Here is a 16,692-nt window from a genome sequence, read left to right on the forward strand (position 1 = left end):
GTTGTGCAACCAGTTTCAATAACTTTTTCATACCCATTAAATAATAACTCCTCATTTCCCCCTTCCCACAGCTGCTGGCAGCCACCATTCTCCTTTTTGTTACTATGAATTTGACTACTCTAGAGACTTCATATAAGTGGAATCATGTAGTATTTGTCTTATTGTGACTGCCTTATTTCCCTTATCCTAATGTCCTCCAGGTACATCCATGTTATAGCATATGTCAGAATTCCCTTCCTTTTTAAGGCTGCATAATATTCCCTTAGATGTTTATACTACACTTTGTTTATGTATTCATCCATCAATGCATTTTTGGGTTGCTTCCAATTTTGGCAATTGTAAATAATAAATATTTCTCTGAACATGGGTATGCAATTATTTTTTGAGACCTGCTTTCAATTGTTTTAGATATATGCCCCAAAATGGAATTGCTGGATCATATGGCATCTCTATTTTTAATTTTTTGAGGAATTGCCATACTATTTTCTCTAGTGGCTGTACCACTTTACATTCCCACCAACAGTGTGCACGGGTTTCAGCTTCTCTACGTCTTTGCCAATGCTTGTAATTTTCTGTTTGTTTGTTTTTTTGGTAGTAGCCATCTGAATGGGTGTGAGGTGATTTTTTTTTTTTTTTTACTATTTTTAATGTGAAATAATTTCAAAAAGGAAAAATACTTATTTTGATTTGAGTGGAAATTCAACATAAAGCTGCATCATTTTGAAATCTAACTGAAATAAAACTCCATGAAAGTTTACTTTAAAAGGTGAGGTTTCACACAATGCACTTCAGTAAAATCCACTTGGGCTTTTGAACAAGTTTAGAAGTATTTATTTTTTGAACAAATTTGGCTACTTTTCATTAATCTGCTCGTTTGAACACCCTTAGATTCTCCATACCAGGTATAGCACTTTAATAGGCAGAGAAAGCATGATTCCTGTCATTAAGGGAATTATCTGTGATTAAAACCCACATATCCACAAATTAGGTGGAAAAATAAATATGTTTTAAAATAAGTGGCTATATGAAAACTGGACGGTATGGAAAAACCCATTTTCTATATCCCAGCTCATGATCTAAATAAAAGTTACGTGTTTTAATGAGGATTTAACTTTCCATGGTATTTTTTCTATTCCTCAGGAAAACTTACTAAGTGTAAAACATTTGTAGGGTATTTTTTTCCCTCCGAAAGGTAGGCTAGCTTGCTGCTTCTGTTTTCCTACAAAGATAGGGGTTTTGCTTCAGTAGAATAAATTCTCATGTTTGACTGTCTATCCTTTGTAGTATAGCCTAATACATACCACCAGGGAGTAAAGCCTTTATATATAGTCCTCCTTCAGTTTCCGCGTGGAATTGGTTCCAGGGGATACTGGAATCCGCAGATGCTCAAGTTCTATAGTCGACCCTCTGTACCCACGAGTTCTGCATGTGGGGATTCAGCCAACCGCAGGTCCTAAACAGAGCTCACGATCTGGTTGGTTGACTCTGGGAATGTACAACCCTCAGATACAGAGCAACAGCTCTGTTAAGAAGTCCTGAAGGACCATTGGGTTTTCTTCTTTTTGAGCTGGCTCTTTACCCACTCCTCCTGAGTTTATTTTGCCCCTCCGTTGCTTGGGGGAAAAATTAAAGGAGTAATATTTGTATCAGACTGTGCATGTAAAATGCAACAGAGGTTTAGAAAACCAGGCTGCTCTCTCCATCCATTCCTTTATCTTTTAGTAATATATTGAGATGTTAGATTTTGAGAGATATTTAAGCAGAGAGCAGGGAGTGCTCAGACAGAGAGACACACCCTACTTTGTACAAATTTGTCTTGTATGTCTTCCTGCTCCATAAAAAATGTTGGCTTCTTTTCTGAAGATCACTTTTGCTAGATGTTACACATAAAAATGTGTGAGGATCCCATTTAGGTCCACTGTTTTGTGCACGATGATACCTGATTCTACATCCCCAACCCCTTATGATCTTTTAGTCATTAAGCTCTTATCCTTCAGAGTGAGGGAGAAAACCCAAAATTGGAAAATGGAGCGAAGTTGTAAACCTGAGGTGACTTCAGCCTCCAGTGAGCAACCCCTTTCCCCAACACACACACACACACACACACACACACACACACACACACACAATGGGAAATAAATGTTTTTGCTTCTCCTACCTTTGGCAAGTGTCTCTAAAGTTAAAAAGTGGTAGAGGATACAACTGGTGTTCTACTCGGATGATGCTGTAGTTAAGAAAGGCCACGCAGAGCTACAAAGGGAGGAATACTGTCCAAAGACCGACAATCACTTGGTAGTATGCCTGGAGTCAGTGTTTAATTGAATTCCAATTGTGCTTCATTTGAAATCTAACTGAATTCAGCATATAGCCAGAAGGTGGTTCAGTAGCTCTGCTTTGACTATTTGTTACAATTAATTTGCTTGGTGAAATTATGTGGCAAAGATAATCAGAAGTACATAAAAGAGGAAGTGTTATGGCTTTTCATTTTCTAAACCTGTTTCCACATTTTTCCTTTGGTGCATTTCAGCTAGCTTCTAAAAAGTTTATTGTAGATGTTTTTGTAGTTTGGGCCTCAAACTTCCTTTTTCCTAAGCTTACCCTCTTTATGTAAGTTCAGCAGATCTTTTGTGATGACTGTATGCTTTGGCCACATTATTGTGTAATTTCCTTAGGGTGTAAAATGGAAATTGTGTGTTTAAATGTTCATCCATGAACTTGCCCATGAGGTGATAGTCATGACAAAGCTTTCGTATTTTAAGGGAAAATATTCATCTGATAGATAGAACTCTGTGATCTGAGGAAATAATGGTTTTGCTTTCTAAGGTTTTTGGAGGAACATAGTATCTCTGAATCCATTTTCCATATCCCTAACTCAATGATCCAAATAAAAGTTGTGTGTTTTAATGATACTTTAACTTTTCATGGTATTTTGTCTGTTCCTCAGCAAAATTGTCATTCACTGAGCACTTAGAATGGTGTGATAACACAAACTGCCATAAAATGCGACCCAGAACTCAACAGAATGTGCAAGAATGTGCAAAAATGTGCAAAGAATGTACAAAAAACAAAAACAAAAACTTAGTATCCAGTATGGACCCTTAAGGGTTTGGCTCTAGACCTGAAAAGATACCGCTTCTTGAATGTATATTTCAATGAACATCCATGATTAGAAGCATAAATATTTTTTTTTTGAGAAAGAATGGTCTTTTAAGTAATAGGGCAGGTGATGTGGCATTGACACCTGTCAGACCTAGGAAGTAAGAGGTGAATATCAGCTATGTTCAGCACCTAGAAGTAAAGTGACCCCTTCCAGTTGGTTAAGTAGCATCGTTCACCTCCCGTAGACGAGCAGTTTACCATGAAAACACTAGCATGGGCTGATGGTGATTTCTGACGTTTTTACTGAAAGCAATAAGTATTTCAGTCTGAGGGGCTCCCAGGGCCCCATCAGTTTGGTTTACTGCCCCTCCCCACCTGTGTTGTCACAGCCTGAAACGTATAAATTATCAGCCTGTCTTGGAATGACTTCTTAGTCACACATACCTTGTAAAAAACGCCCCCCTCCCCCTGATTCAAAACTGGTAGATGTGGAGCGGCTGCCTTTGTCAGATAGATGTCACACGTGACATGGTTCCTTCTGGCTCATATGTATTAGCCTTGGGCTGTAGAGGGGAAGAGTCATGTTCAAAAGGGAAAAAGTCCTCAAAAAAAAAAAAAAAACAAAAACAAAAAAACACTACATTAGCTCTACATTAGCCTCGAGCAGTTAGATGTTAGTGGGGGTTTTTGGTGCCTTGCACGTACTTCAGAGCTGTTTTATCTAATTTTATGACATAATTTCTTCCCCAAAAGCACATAACCTGGGAGAACTGATAAGTTGTAAACATAATGATCTGGGGAGAGTGTTCCCCTTCCTGAATTTTTAATGGGGAAAAGGCCATCTGCTTCTCCATATGGAAGCGTTACCCTCTTCTGCACGGAGCCAGCACGTTGAGGGGCCAGAACCACAGGAGGAGGCAGCCTGCGTGCTCCTCCCGCTTTACCTTCCATAGAATCAATAAAGCTCTTTATTTACAGTTCAGCCCTCCTCCTGTTATACCTAAGGTCATGTAACTCAGAGAATGAGCACCTAAAAAAGATTTTAAGCGGCTAGAGCGAGCCCCTTTAATAAGATGGTGTACTAATGTAGCAGACTCAATGTTCTTTTAATTTGAAGTATTTTCATTGTGTTTTGTTTAGTGAGGCATAACAAATGGTAACCATGTTTTCCTTATTTTTAAATGATCCCTCTGAAACCTAAGATCTGTTAGTGCTGCCTCTTAATTAGGATTTTTACAAGTATTTGCTTTCTGGGTGTGAATTGCCTGTGTGTGTTTTGCTTTAAGACGCCAGCGACTACTCTGTCGATGACGAGTGCTTAGTGAAATTGCTCAAAGGATGCTGCCTGAAGAACCTGCAGCGGCCCTTGCAAGCGGAATTATGTTTCAATCATGTTATCCAGAGGTAAAAGTGGACAGTGGTCCCAACCTGAGTGCAAAGTGTGGTTTGTGGGGAATCGCTGTGAGCAAGTGATGCTTTTATGTTCCGCTACTAATCTTTTACTTGGTGTTACCAGAAAGAGAATCCAGTAGCATTTCATGTATTCTTCGACAGCAAAATTACAACCTAAGTGGAGCGTGGCTTTATGCATTTCCACCTGGTGTTCCGAGGTGACTCACAAAAGCTAAATTTACAACCAGGCTGACAGGTGTCTGTCTAAACTCTGGCAGCAGTTTACTGAATGTCTGATACTTTTTTGATTCATGCATTTGTCTGTCCATTCACTTACCCCACAGATATTTGAATTCCCACTAAGTTCCAGAAACTGTGATCCTGAATCCTAGGGACTCAGAGTTGAGTTAACAGGCTCGCCATCATTGTGATAATTTGGCAGGGGAGAAAGACTGTGATGAACACTTAACTGCTTCTCTTTTGGCAAAGGGCACTTTTCTGTAGATGAATGAGTTTTATTCCCACCCCCTACCCCGCAGTAGCATTAACAATGATGCCCTGCTCCTTTGCTAAACAGAGAGTTGAGTGGAGGTTCTGCTGCCTGGCCTTCTCTGTATCTGGAGTCACAAATGCAATTATCTCCAAGGGCCAGATGCGTAACCTTACTGAGTAATGGCAGGAATAGGGCTTAGTGGGCACTGCACATCTGCACATCAGGGAGGTTGTTCTCCCTAGAGAGTGCAGCCACTCCTGAACTCTGATGGATGATTGCTCTGGACAACGTGGATCCAGTAGCAATAATCCCTGCAATTTTTCATTAAAAGACTGGAAAATCTGAATTTTATGTCAAATCTCCCAATTTTTAAATCTTGGCTCAATTTCTGGGAGAACATTGTGCAAGCCAAAGAGATCACAGCCACAGACTGACAGTTGATATCCTCTGTTCCATATCATGTGTCTTTCCATCTGTAGCGACTGAACCCCCTCTTGCTGACAGTATTTTATGAGAATGTAGGAGGCCTGGTGTCCTTATAAGAAGAGGAAAGAGACAATGTCTGTTTCCCAAATAAGTAATATATTGTCTGTAGTGAGCAAGTTAAAGAAGGATCTGTTGAGTTTTATTGTATTGGTGTTTATATAAGGATCTCTGCTTGTGGCGTTTTTTGAATCTCATAGTGAATCCCTTGCTGGTGTGTTTTCTAATTTTGGATTGTGAGCTCACCTTCAGTGGTATTTTATCTTGAGACTCCTGTGAGGCTAGGATTGAGGAGGAGTCTCTCTCTAAGGTGATTCTGGTTTTATTTCTGGCAGTTGCCCCAAAGGCTTTTACAGCCCAGGGCCAGTTTCATGTTAATCTCGTCACCGAGAGGTTCTCAGACCATTTGGGCCAGGCCACTGTGAATTGCGGATTCATGTGAGGGCGGCCTACTGGTTATTAATTTCCCAGGGATGTGGTTTTTCCTCCCACCAAGGAGCCAACTGCCCTTGTCTTCCTCCAATGCCAGCAAGAAGGTTTTTCTCATCTGCCCTTTCTCTGGTGGAGCGGGGCCCCAGGCTTACATAGAGGTCACAGCCCTGGCGGCCTTCTGTGCAGGGGCCCACAGCCTTACCTCCTGGGCGGACACTGAGACCCAAAGCCCTGGCTGACTCTTCCTGAATCAGATCTACAAGGGATTTGGTGTCATCCACACACTTAAGGTTCTGGTTTTGTTTTATTTTCGGTTTAAGCGTTTTTCTTATGTTCTGTGCATTGGAAAGGGTGTTGCTCTTATTTTGTTTTCAGTGCTTCTAGATGTTTTGTAGTCAGAGAATTTTCATAGGATGGCTGAAAACAGAAGTGTTGACCATTTCTTTCTTGATATTTTTAAGCACTGCAAGACCACAATGCAAAGAGAATTGGACCTTCGTGGAGTCATTTTCTAAATGGAATCATTTCCTGAACACATTCATTTCAGGAGGGAAGATTTTATCCTTTCTTGGATTAATCTTTAAAGATCCACATGCCTTTGTCTGCCTGAAGGACAGTAAACAATCCTCAGTGCTGGATTTAGATTAAGGAATAAAATGAAAGAGTAGTATCTTAAAGCCCTGCCATGTATTGCCATGGTTTATTAGGGTCCTCAACTGTATAATGACAGCTTTTCTCTGATAATAGGCTTAGTGCTGTACCTGTTTTCTTAAGAATGGGGAGAAAAATATGTATGTTGGAAAAGAATGATATGTTCCTTGTATTGTTGAGACTTAATTGCTTTTCCTTCGCTCTTTTAGTGAAAAGCTGCTGAAGTATGACCACTACCTAGTGCCATTTACTCTGTTTGAGCTGGCGTTTTTGTACAAAAACCAAGGGGAAATTGACAAGGCCATAAAGGTCCTAGAAACTGCAAGGTAGGTGGCAATGGCAGCTTTTCCTTGCTTGCTGTGGAGTCAGGAATGTCAGTACTGTTTTTACAGCAGCAGGAGCTTATACCCTTAAAAATGAACACATTAATGAAAAATTAGTCATGATGTTACCTTTGCTAATTTATGCTTGGTTTCTGCTCAAGGCTTTTGCTGTAATTGTGCTGTTTCCAGCCCTCCTAATGCTTGACCGTATACCTGCTTACAAATGTTCTGATTTGGGGTAATTATATGACAGATTCCTAACCTAGTCTCTTCTATATCAGGAGTCATTAAACTTTTTCTGTGAAGGGCCAGGCAGGAGGTATTTTTGGCTTTACAGGATAAGGTTTCCATTGCAGCTACTCAGTTGTACTGGAATTAGCCATAGAAGACAATGGGTAAGGAAGCAGATGTGCCCAGATTTGGCCATACTTTGCTGACCCTTGGTGTATCCCACCATCTCGCTCATTTTCTTAAAGAGCCACTGATTTGAAGAGGCCCTTTGTTCCCTGATTCTTTCTTCTTTCTGACTACTGTGGCAATTTCAAAGCACTTTATCATTTCTGTGGCTCATAGATTTGTGATCATGGTTCACTTACTGGGAGCGCAAACCCTGTGGTCTGTTTGCTTTGAACACTACTTGCAGTGGAGAAAGATTGCTGTGATAGCCCTAGGCCGTAAGTAGCTTAGTGATCCATTGGTTTGTTCATTGACTCCAATTCAGCAAGTCTTCACTGAGTACCTATGAGGTGCCGGACACTGGTAAAGGTTCTAGACAGATGACTGGACGTAAGCAGGCAGTGTTTCTACTTTGTACCTTGTGGGGAGGTGGAAAATAGCAATGGTATCACTTTGCTGAGATTTATGACATGATACAGGGCACCTGGGTATGACTTTAGACTGGGTTGATTCTGGAAGGTTTCCTTCAGGAGGTGGTAGAGTAGTTGAGATGAGCATGATTAAAGCCATACTTGAGAAGATCAGTCACCAGAAGCTTGGGTGGCTAAAGCCACAGCTCGGTAACCTCTGGACAGGGGTGTGCAGGCACTAGGTTTATAATGATGCTTTACTGAAATGGGGAATACTTAGAGGAGCAGGTTTGGGGAGAGAAAAAAAAAGGCATACTGCTATTTGGACTGTGATATTTTGAGGTGCCTATTAGGTATTCATGTGGAGCTGGCAGTCAGAGATGCAAGCTTGGAGTTCAATGTCAGGTTCAAAGCCACATGTAAATATTTCAAAGTAACCAGCACAGAGACAGTGATGTTTAAAGCTGTGTATCAACGAGGTCATTTGGGGAAACTTACATAGCTAGCAAAGGAGATCTGGCACAGCCTTGGGGTATGCTATCATTTTAGAGATTAAACTGTAGGATTAAGAAGTGGCCAGTGAGTTAGGAAGACATCCAGGAAAGCCAAATGAACAAAATGTTTCCAAAGAAGAGAGTGGTCAGTTGTGAAGATGGCTGCCAAGTGGTCCAGCAAGGTGAGACCAGAGAAGTGGCTGCTGGACTTGGCAGCATGAAGATCATCGGGGACTTTGACAAGTGAGGTGAGAAGGTGGAGTCAGTTACTTCAGGCAAGTCCTTCAGGATGTTTGCTGTGAATAAATCATAGCAACGGGGTAGAAGCTGCAGGGGAGGGTGGAGCCAAGAATGGCTGCTGCTGCTTCCTTTTTTTTTTTTTTTTTTTTTTTAAAAAGGGGAGGATATAAGAGACAATCACTTTTAAAGTTCATTTGTTGAGATTGAGAATGATATTTTAACTGACATTTGTGTATCTTCAAATCTAGCTATTGGAAAATTAGGGACTATAAAATCTGTTGTTCCACGTATTCATCATTTGGACATATTTAGGGCTACCTGAGCAATGTACAATAAGGCAGATTTATAATGATGAAAATAAAAACCTAGTAATTCACTACTAAAAAGCCAGACCAGCAGTGATCAAAAGTCATCACTAACTCAAGCCAGTGCTAGTGATGCCAACGTAAACGGACTTCCCAGTAATCTCGAGACTGTTGACTGCAGTTCTCCTTGTACAGTAGGAGCTTTGCGAAGTTGCCAAAATTACCTGGGGAAGTACTTGGTTACACATTTTGGTAAACTCTAGAAAGATGTTGGTTTAGCTCATGAATAATGACCCTTATGAATAATCACCTTATCAAGGGTACCAGTAAGTAGCCCTTAGACCCGGATGAAGTAAAGGGCCATAGGAAGGAATGAATGTCACTGCAGAGCAAGAAGGAACAGCTCACCGGTGGGCCAAGGTGGTGTGTGAAAACAGAGCCCAAAGTCCAAGCCTTTCCATGTTGCTGATTCAGAACAATTCTAGCAAAGAAAAGTCCACATGGATGATCTAAGTGAAGGTTTTAATACTCCGTGGATTTCTAGGGCCCCTTCTGACATTGCCACGTAACAATTATCGACCAAACCGCGGACATTTGCCTGTGAGAGTTGGAGTAAGTAAGTCTGGTGTCACCAAGTAATCCTGCAAGTCTTCCTTATTGATTTTAACAAAATCCACTATTATACATATTAACATTTAGAAGCAAATAATGAAGATGAGAGGAAGGGGAGGAGAGTGGGATGCCCTGGTTTACAAAGGAATTTTAACACTACAATTCTTTTGTTATTTGTCTTCAGAAATAACTACAAAGATTACTCACTGGAGTCCAGACTACACTTCAGAATTCAGGCAGCTCTTCACCTCTGGAAAAAGTCTTCCTCAGATTGATCAGAGGATGAACGGTGGAATTTTCTCTCAATTAGTACCGGCATCTGCTATAGATTAGACCTTGCATTAAAGTGGAAACGTGGTCTTGTGAATGAGAGACAAAAAACTAATTTTACTGTCAATATTTTCTATCATCTGTGTGGTTTACAGCTGTTCTACATAAATGTTTTTCCCCCTATGGAATGATGCTCAGTGATATCTAGAGAACTCTTACAGAAGTTCTGCCTCTCCAGAAAGAATTTCATAGCAGATTTGAATCGGAGAGTGAAGAAGTCTTTTAAAGGACTCACAGGTACAATAAAGTCTAATTAGATTATTTTTTTTTTTAACGTGGAAATGGTTATTGTTTAAGTAGGAAATGGCTTACAACCTGAGCCATTTTTAGATTTGTTGGCCGGTTAAACTTCAGAGATATTTTGCTGCATAGTATTTAAGTTTCAGAGGAGAAATAAGAATCGCCTACATTCAAAATAGCTTAGTGGCCTTCTGAAGACTCCTGAAAAAGACAGGCAGTGGGTGTGAATCGGGGAGGGCAATGTAGGTAATAGGCTGAAAAACCTGTATTTAGAAGAGATGATGAAAGGTGGTTTTTATTCCTCATGTAGGCTAAAGGTGGTGACATGTTTGAGAGACTATCTTGTTTTTGAATGTACTTGTCTATTATTGTTGTAACAAAATTCAGAAAACTCTGTGTGTCTAAAGGGAAGAAGAGGTTCTATTTTAGAAATTATCCTCAACCTTAAAAGAGCCTAAAAAATATATGTAGATTATTTTTCTTACAGGAAGCAAAGTTCCTGCTGCTTTAAATGACATGTAAAATACCAATAATTTTTACACTCATAATGTTGGTGAGTCAGGTCTAATTTTCTAATCTCTCTAGCACTGTGATGGTTCCTTGTATGTATCTGGACTGTGCTTAGTCCTTCACTTTGGAAACACAATCAGCGCATGGAGCGGAAGAGAGCTGGACTCTGCGCGGTCCTGGCTCTGCTGTCGGTAGCAGTTACCGGCGTGACCTTTAGGGAGTTGCCTGCTCTCTGCATCACCATATTTTCCTCATCTGTGAAACGGGAAAGAAAGGATGACTTCCAAAGTCTTTTTCAATTTTATAACCATGGGTCTGTGTCTTAGGTATTTATTTTCAGCGAACAATGTTAAAATGTTTAATCAAAACCATTCCCACTAGGTGTGTGTTTTATTTTACATTCATCACTGCCTCCACTCCTGCCTCCTCCACTCTCCGATATGTACGTACAGCGGCTAAGGACAAGATTGCCTCCAGAGCAGCAAGAAACATTTCGTGAATGAATGAATTAGGGTTTCGTCTTACTTCTGTTTTGAAGAATAACCTGTCACGGCTGCTTCTACAGTTTAACAAAAACAGCCCCAGATTGGCCGTCAGGAGCCCATCTCTGTTAGTTAATAGTTCCTCAACATGGAGCTGGTCGTTCACCCTTTTCCTGGGACTCTGTTTCCCCAGTGGGGAGAGCAACACAGCATGGTACTCAGTCAGTTAGATAACTCATATGATCGCTTTCCGTACACTGTGAAAGGCTGTGTGAATATGAGTTATAGGAATAGTTACAGTTTTTATGTTTGGATTACAGTATCAAAACAAAAGTATCGGCTAAGTCTGTGGTCTCTGATGTAAAATGTTAAAAAACATGGAAATTCAAACCGGCTTAAATTTATTCGTGTGTTTGGCACTGACAATAGCTCATGTTATGAGTTTGCTCCTTGCTATTTATTCCCTGCTACATGAACCTGTATCCAGCAGGTATTTGGGCTTGTTTTCTTTAAAGTACTGATTCTTGGCCAATACTGAGGACGAATTTCCAATGGAAGAGGATGAATACGACTTGAGTTGGAGTACCACCTCTTCAGAGAGTATTGGTGGTAGATTTCATCATGTGCTATTAATATGAACTAAATAACTTTAGGTCCAGACAGGAGAGGAAATAAATGAACTTTCATTACAATTAGTAGCGGAAAATCTGTTCAGCCATTGCTTTATATATTACTTGGGAAAAAAGTTTACAAATTTCTTGGAAGAGCTTTGGTAGCATTATTGTTTTAAAGGTTAAATGCTCATATTGCTTTTGTGGGATGCTGCAAGTCAGAGCAAAAGTCAGCAAAAAATACTCTTTCTGGTATAAAATGAAAGCAGTCTCAGCTAATGGTAGTTTTTAAAAATTATTTTGATTCTGTATTACCAAAACAAATATAAAAAATTCGTGTCTCCCATTAAGACTTTTTCCTTTGTTATTTTTTCTTAATTGTCTGTTTTTTATTTCCTATTCTTTTGTGGCTCCCTGATAATCCATCCAATGGATTTTAAAATGTTGTAATATCACCAATGCTACAGATAATTCTTCTGTTTCCTGACATGTTCAAGAAACCATGGCGGCACTAGTTTCTTGTGACATCGGATAATGCTGCATTTTTGGAGTAATTTTGTGATTCAGGGTGTTCTGTGAAGAATGAGAACAGAAGTGACAATGTTCTATCCGCTGTTTTAAAGGGCATATGTGAGGAGGTTGGGCTGCCAATGTGTCTGACACTTTGTGTGATTTGTGTGGTTCTTGGTACAACTGCCTTTTTTCACTTAATGGAGAGCCAGGGTTCTGATTGGTGCTGTGTAAACTTAAAACTCAAGTAGAGGTTATGCTTTGTAGGACTGGTAACAAGGAAAGCATGATTTCCACTTGACAAGAAGATTAGCTATATCAGCTCTTAGATGAACATATATTTTAATGTTTCCGTGCTTCTGGCTACCAGAAGTCCCCACGTTATACAGGGATAGAAAGTTCATTGATTCTCTGACTCTTCTACAAGTGGGTAGGAGGAGTAGGGAGGTGAATTCCAGATTAATCAATGTCAAAGAAGATTTTTAATCATTAAAACAATACAAGATTATCACCATCTCTTTTGCAAAGGCATGTTTTGCTGAGCTATGTGACCATCATTCCTACGTGGCCTGGAACTTTGCAGTTGAACTTTGAGGTCACTGTTAAGTCTTTGATCAGACTTTCAGATCAGTGGGATGTGTATAAAGAAGAAAGTTACCCCCTTTCAAAGAAAAGTGAGTGTTTCCTCTTTCGAAGCTGCTGTTAGAGGTAGTTACATTGTGATGGGCACTGATAGCCCCTGCTGTTAGTCCTCATTATGATCCCACTTCTCATCCATTCCTTTAAAGTGAGTCTGTTGAGGTTTTCAAATGGAGATTTTTCTCCCTTTGGACATTAAAATAATAACTTTGAAAAGTTCTTTGTGATCAACTGGAAAAATTTCTGGCATTATTCTGATTAATTTTTCATTGATTTTTTTTCATACTTCTGGTTTTATCCTAGTTACTCTCACTATATATATGAATCATAAATTCAAATACACTCATTTAAAATGAGTTAATGAAGACCCCAGTGATTGCTTTGATGCCCAAAGATTTTGTGAGTCCTAGAGTGTGGAATGGATCTTGGGAAATTATCTCTTCCTCCCCAACCTCTAACGGTGTTGTTTCTCCTTCCTTCCTGCTCCGTCCAGTATGGTAGCCACTGGTCACTTGTGAGATGTGACCGTTGGCACATGTTGGAATGATGCTAAGTATCAGGGGGCATTCGTTTATACATGCCTCCCAGGGTTATGCTTCTGGCTTTTACTTGCTGTCTACTCTGATCACCTAATCCCTGTGGGTGCATTCTCAGTCGTGGTTCAAATGTGTATCTGTGAGGTTTGCTTTCTCTCTTTAAGTGCCATAAACTTTTATCTCATCCTGTTTATTCTGCAGATGGTGATTAGTCATTGGCATGTTTGCACATTTTTACTCTTCCCCCGCCCCACCTCCCAGCTCCTTATGTACTCGATTGAGACTTTATTTTTAAGATTATTATTTTAATCTGATTTTACAGATCTTCCTTGCTTTTTGAGATGTAACAGTACAAACTGTTCCAGTTGTAGAGGAAGTGACTCTCACTTTTGAGATGTTAGTAGATTTTATGAGTAAAATAATATTTTCTAAGATTAACCTTACTCTGAAAGATTAGGTGACTTTTTCATTTCCTTCATATTATCAAAATTTCAACATTGACTCAGCTAGGCCAATATTCTTTAGAGATTCTTAGACAGTAGTTACCCACTTAGAGAATAATTTGGCAGAGAGTTTATTTAAAATTATATATTTGCCTTTGCTGCCTGTTATTAATACCTTTAATGTGTATGAAACCTTAGGGATATGCATACATATAATGGACATATTTTAAATCTCTTTAGACTTTTATTGATCAGATACATAGATAAGTCAATAGATAGAAAACAACTTACAAATATTAAATAGACAATGTCTTATCCTGATCTTTCAGAAGGAGTGCAGAATTTTCTCCCATTTACCCGCCCCTAGGCCAATGATTTATTTTTTCTTTACATAATAGATTGTTTGTCATGAAACCCTGCTTCTGCCTCTCATGATCCGCAGTTTTGTCTTTGATACATCCATTAGATTTAGCTTCTTCAGAATGTTGAATTTGAAATGTAAAGAAAAGAACACACCAGAATTCAGCATGAGGGAAAATACCTTCTGTCCTGAGTAGTTGCTGTCTGACCTTGATGGTGTTTAAGTCCATTCCAGTCTGTATATAACGTCCTAACCACAGCAGGAAAGGATACAAGGACTATTTAGTTGGTTGAGAAGGCTGAGCGGGTTCTTGGCCTGATCCATCCCGAAGGGCTGTGTGGGTCTAGCTTTGAAGGAAGTCCAACCCTCATTCTGTCCAGTTTACAAATGTTTCAGCACAGTAAGACTGTAACACGACTTTGCATGGAAAAATCAAAGCAGCTGCCTCACTGTATTTCACTGTAAAAGAATGCATACCAGTGCTTACAGATTGGATATTTAATAGGAAAATCCAAGATACTTTAATACCTTTATTAAGTGAAAGTTGCTGTGTATTAATATACAATATACCTTGTATGTTAATCCAGTAGTTCTTAGAAATACATAATTTAAATGATGACTATAAGGGATGCTGGTATATCCCAGTGGGAGCTTTTGTTTTACTGATTAATATTTTTTTAGTAAATTAGTTTTAATTATTATAGTCTGTTTAGCATAACTTAGGGGAAAATTGATCTCAGTGTAACAGAACTGAAAGCCAGAGAAGTGGGATAAAATGAACTTGTTAAAGAATATTGCTTATTTCAGTTTTAAAGGAATTATATTATTTTGAAATGCTGGAGGGTCTTCCTCATTTTGAAGGGATGACACTCCCTGCTTTGGAAATCATGCAGACATTTTAATTTATTCTCTATTAGAGCCAAGTGTCCAGGTGGCAACTTTGGGTATAGTAAATGAGTTTGAACAATTTTCATTAATTACTTCACCTTTTTCCATTAGTGATTTTGTTCTTCACAGTAGGCAATTGCTTTCTATATAGTGATTTAAGAAAATTTACATGAAAAGAGAGATTATGGTAAACATTATAAATCTTAGGCTATTGATCTAATGTCTTAAGAAAACAGTACCATTGGGTTCTGTTTAACTAAGGTTTGCAGAAGGAGAATGTGTTTGTTTCAGATATGTGCTGTCCAGAAAAATTACTTGATTCTCGACTATATGTTGCATTCTCATGTTATGTTAGGGGAAAAATTTATAACTAAGTAGTTGATTATTTTTTAATTTTTTTTCTTTGCTAACTATTGACATCGAAACACCTCAAAGAATACCAGCTGACTCATTTATATACTAGTGTTTTAAAATACTTATTGGCAGATGTTCATAGCACTCTTGAATTTTTTGATGTAAGTTGCTAAATCACGTGTAAAGGTAAAATATATATTTAATAAGTAAGAAGTATTATTTTACTACTGAGATTTATTTCCAAAGCAAGTTTATTTTGTAGGTATTTCACTTGGAAAATTTTGCTTTGCCTTAAAACATACACACAAACCTGTCTAGTGATCTGGTCACCTAATAACCCTTCATGTTACGTTGACATGTACAGGAATTCTAGTTAGAAGCCATAGTGTTTTGTGAATCAATATGTGGTTTCCTGTTGAATCATCAAGCTACCTGTATATACTGTATAATGTTTTATTGGTAAACATTTTTAGCATTTTATGTCTTTTTCTCTTCTCATTACATTTGAACTTAAATCCTATCTTCCCCATTCCCAGAGGTCACAGTTTTTACAGAGTGAAATATTTTTAGAAATTGGAGATGTGTGAGTTCTAAGACGAATGTGTTCAGTAGCATCCATCTGCCGATCAAGTAGGCGTTGGATCTGGTACCAGAAAGTGAAATAGATTGTAGCTATAAAAGCATTTTATCAATATACGTCGAGAAGGAAGAAGAAAACTGTGAACCTCTGATATATTTAATATCAAAACTGTGTTCCCAAATGAATATTCGTTTGCTGATTTTGTGCTAATGTTATCATCTATGATGTGTAAGCTAATGCTGATATGAGATCTAAATTTTCAACGTGAAGACATCAGTTCCTGTAGCCTATTTTTAACATTAAGACATTTTTGAAAACAGATGTCATCTTAGAAGTTGTATTTTTAGCTGCAAAGAAATCACCCCGACTTGAAAGTCAGTGTTTTATTTTTCGTTTCTTAGTATTACAGAATACTCTGCATTCTTAGTGCATGTTTAAGTTGCTGGATATTCTTGGAATTCTATATTTTCATATTGCTACAACTGGTTTACCTACAATGTGCAATTGAATTGTTATTTAAATAAATTACACTTGATGAAATTACAGTCTTCTGGCTGGTCTGCATGTGAAAGATGTTCACAATACCTGGTTTGCTGACATTTAACCGTAGTGTGATGTACACTTAAGTTTCTGTTTCTCGGTAAGACTTTTTCTATTGTGGTGTGGTTGATTTACAGTATTATATTAGTTTTGGGTGAATCACAACATAGTGATTCATAATTTTTAAAGGTTATACTCCATTTATGGTTATTACAAAAGATTGGCTATATTCCCTGTACTGTATAATATGTCCTTGTAGTTTTAAAATTTTATACATAGTAGTTTGTATCTTTTAGTCTCATACTCCCATCTTGCCCCTCCACCCTTCCTTCTCCCCA

The 16,692-nt window shown here is 38.6% G+C and overlaps 1 protein-coding gene across 4 annotated transcripts in view; it reads left to right on the forward strand.

Moving 5' to 3' along the window:
- The window catches only part of TTC39B (tetratricopeptide repeat domain 39B), a 198,678-nt gene extending 182,319 nt beyond the window's left edge, over positions 1 to 16,359 (forward strand). For all 4 annotated transcript variants that reach the window (XM_045509927.2, XM_045509925.2, XM_045509928.2 and 1 more), the window contains 3 exons: positions 4,386 to 4,503; positions 6,760 to 6,876; positions 9,515 to 16,359. In XM_045509927.2, the coding sequence (XP_045365883.1) occupies positions 4,386 to 4,503; positions 6,760 to 6,876; positions 9,515 to 9,605 (326 nt within the window). In that variant the 3' untranslated portion in view covers positions 9,606 to 16,359. The remainder of the gene's footprint in view (positions 1 to 4,385; positions 4,504 to 6,759; positions 6,877 to 9,514) is intronic.
- Positions 16,360 to 16,692: the final 333 nt, after the last annotated feature.

This window comes from Camelus bactrianus, chromosome 4 (genome assembly GCF_048773025.1).
Source record: "Camelus bactrianus isolate YW-2024 breed Bactrian camel chromosome 4, ASM4877302v1, whole genome shotgun sequence".
Lineage (NCBI taxonomy): Eukaryota > Metazoa > Chordata > Mammalia > Artiodactyla > Camelidae > Camelus > Camelus bactrianus.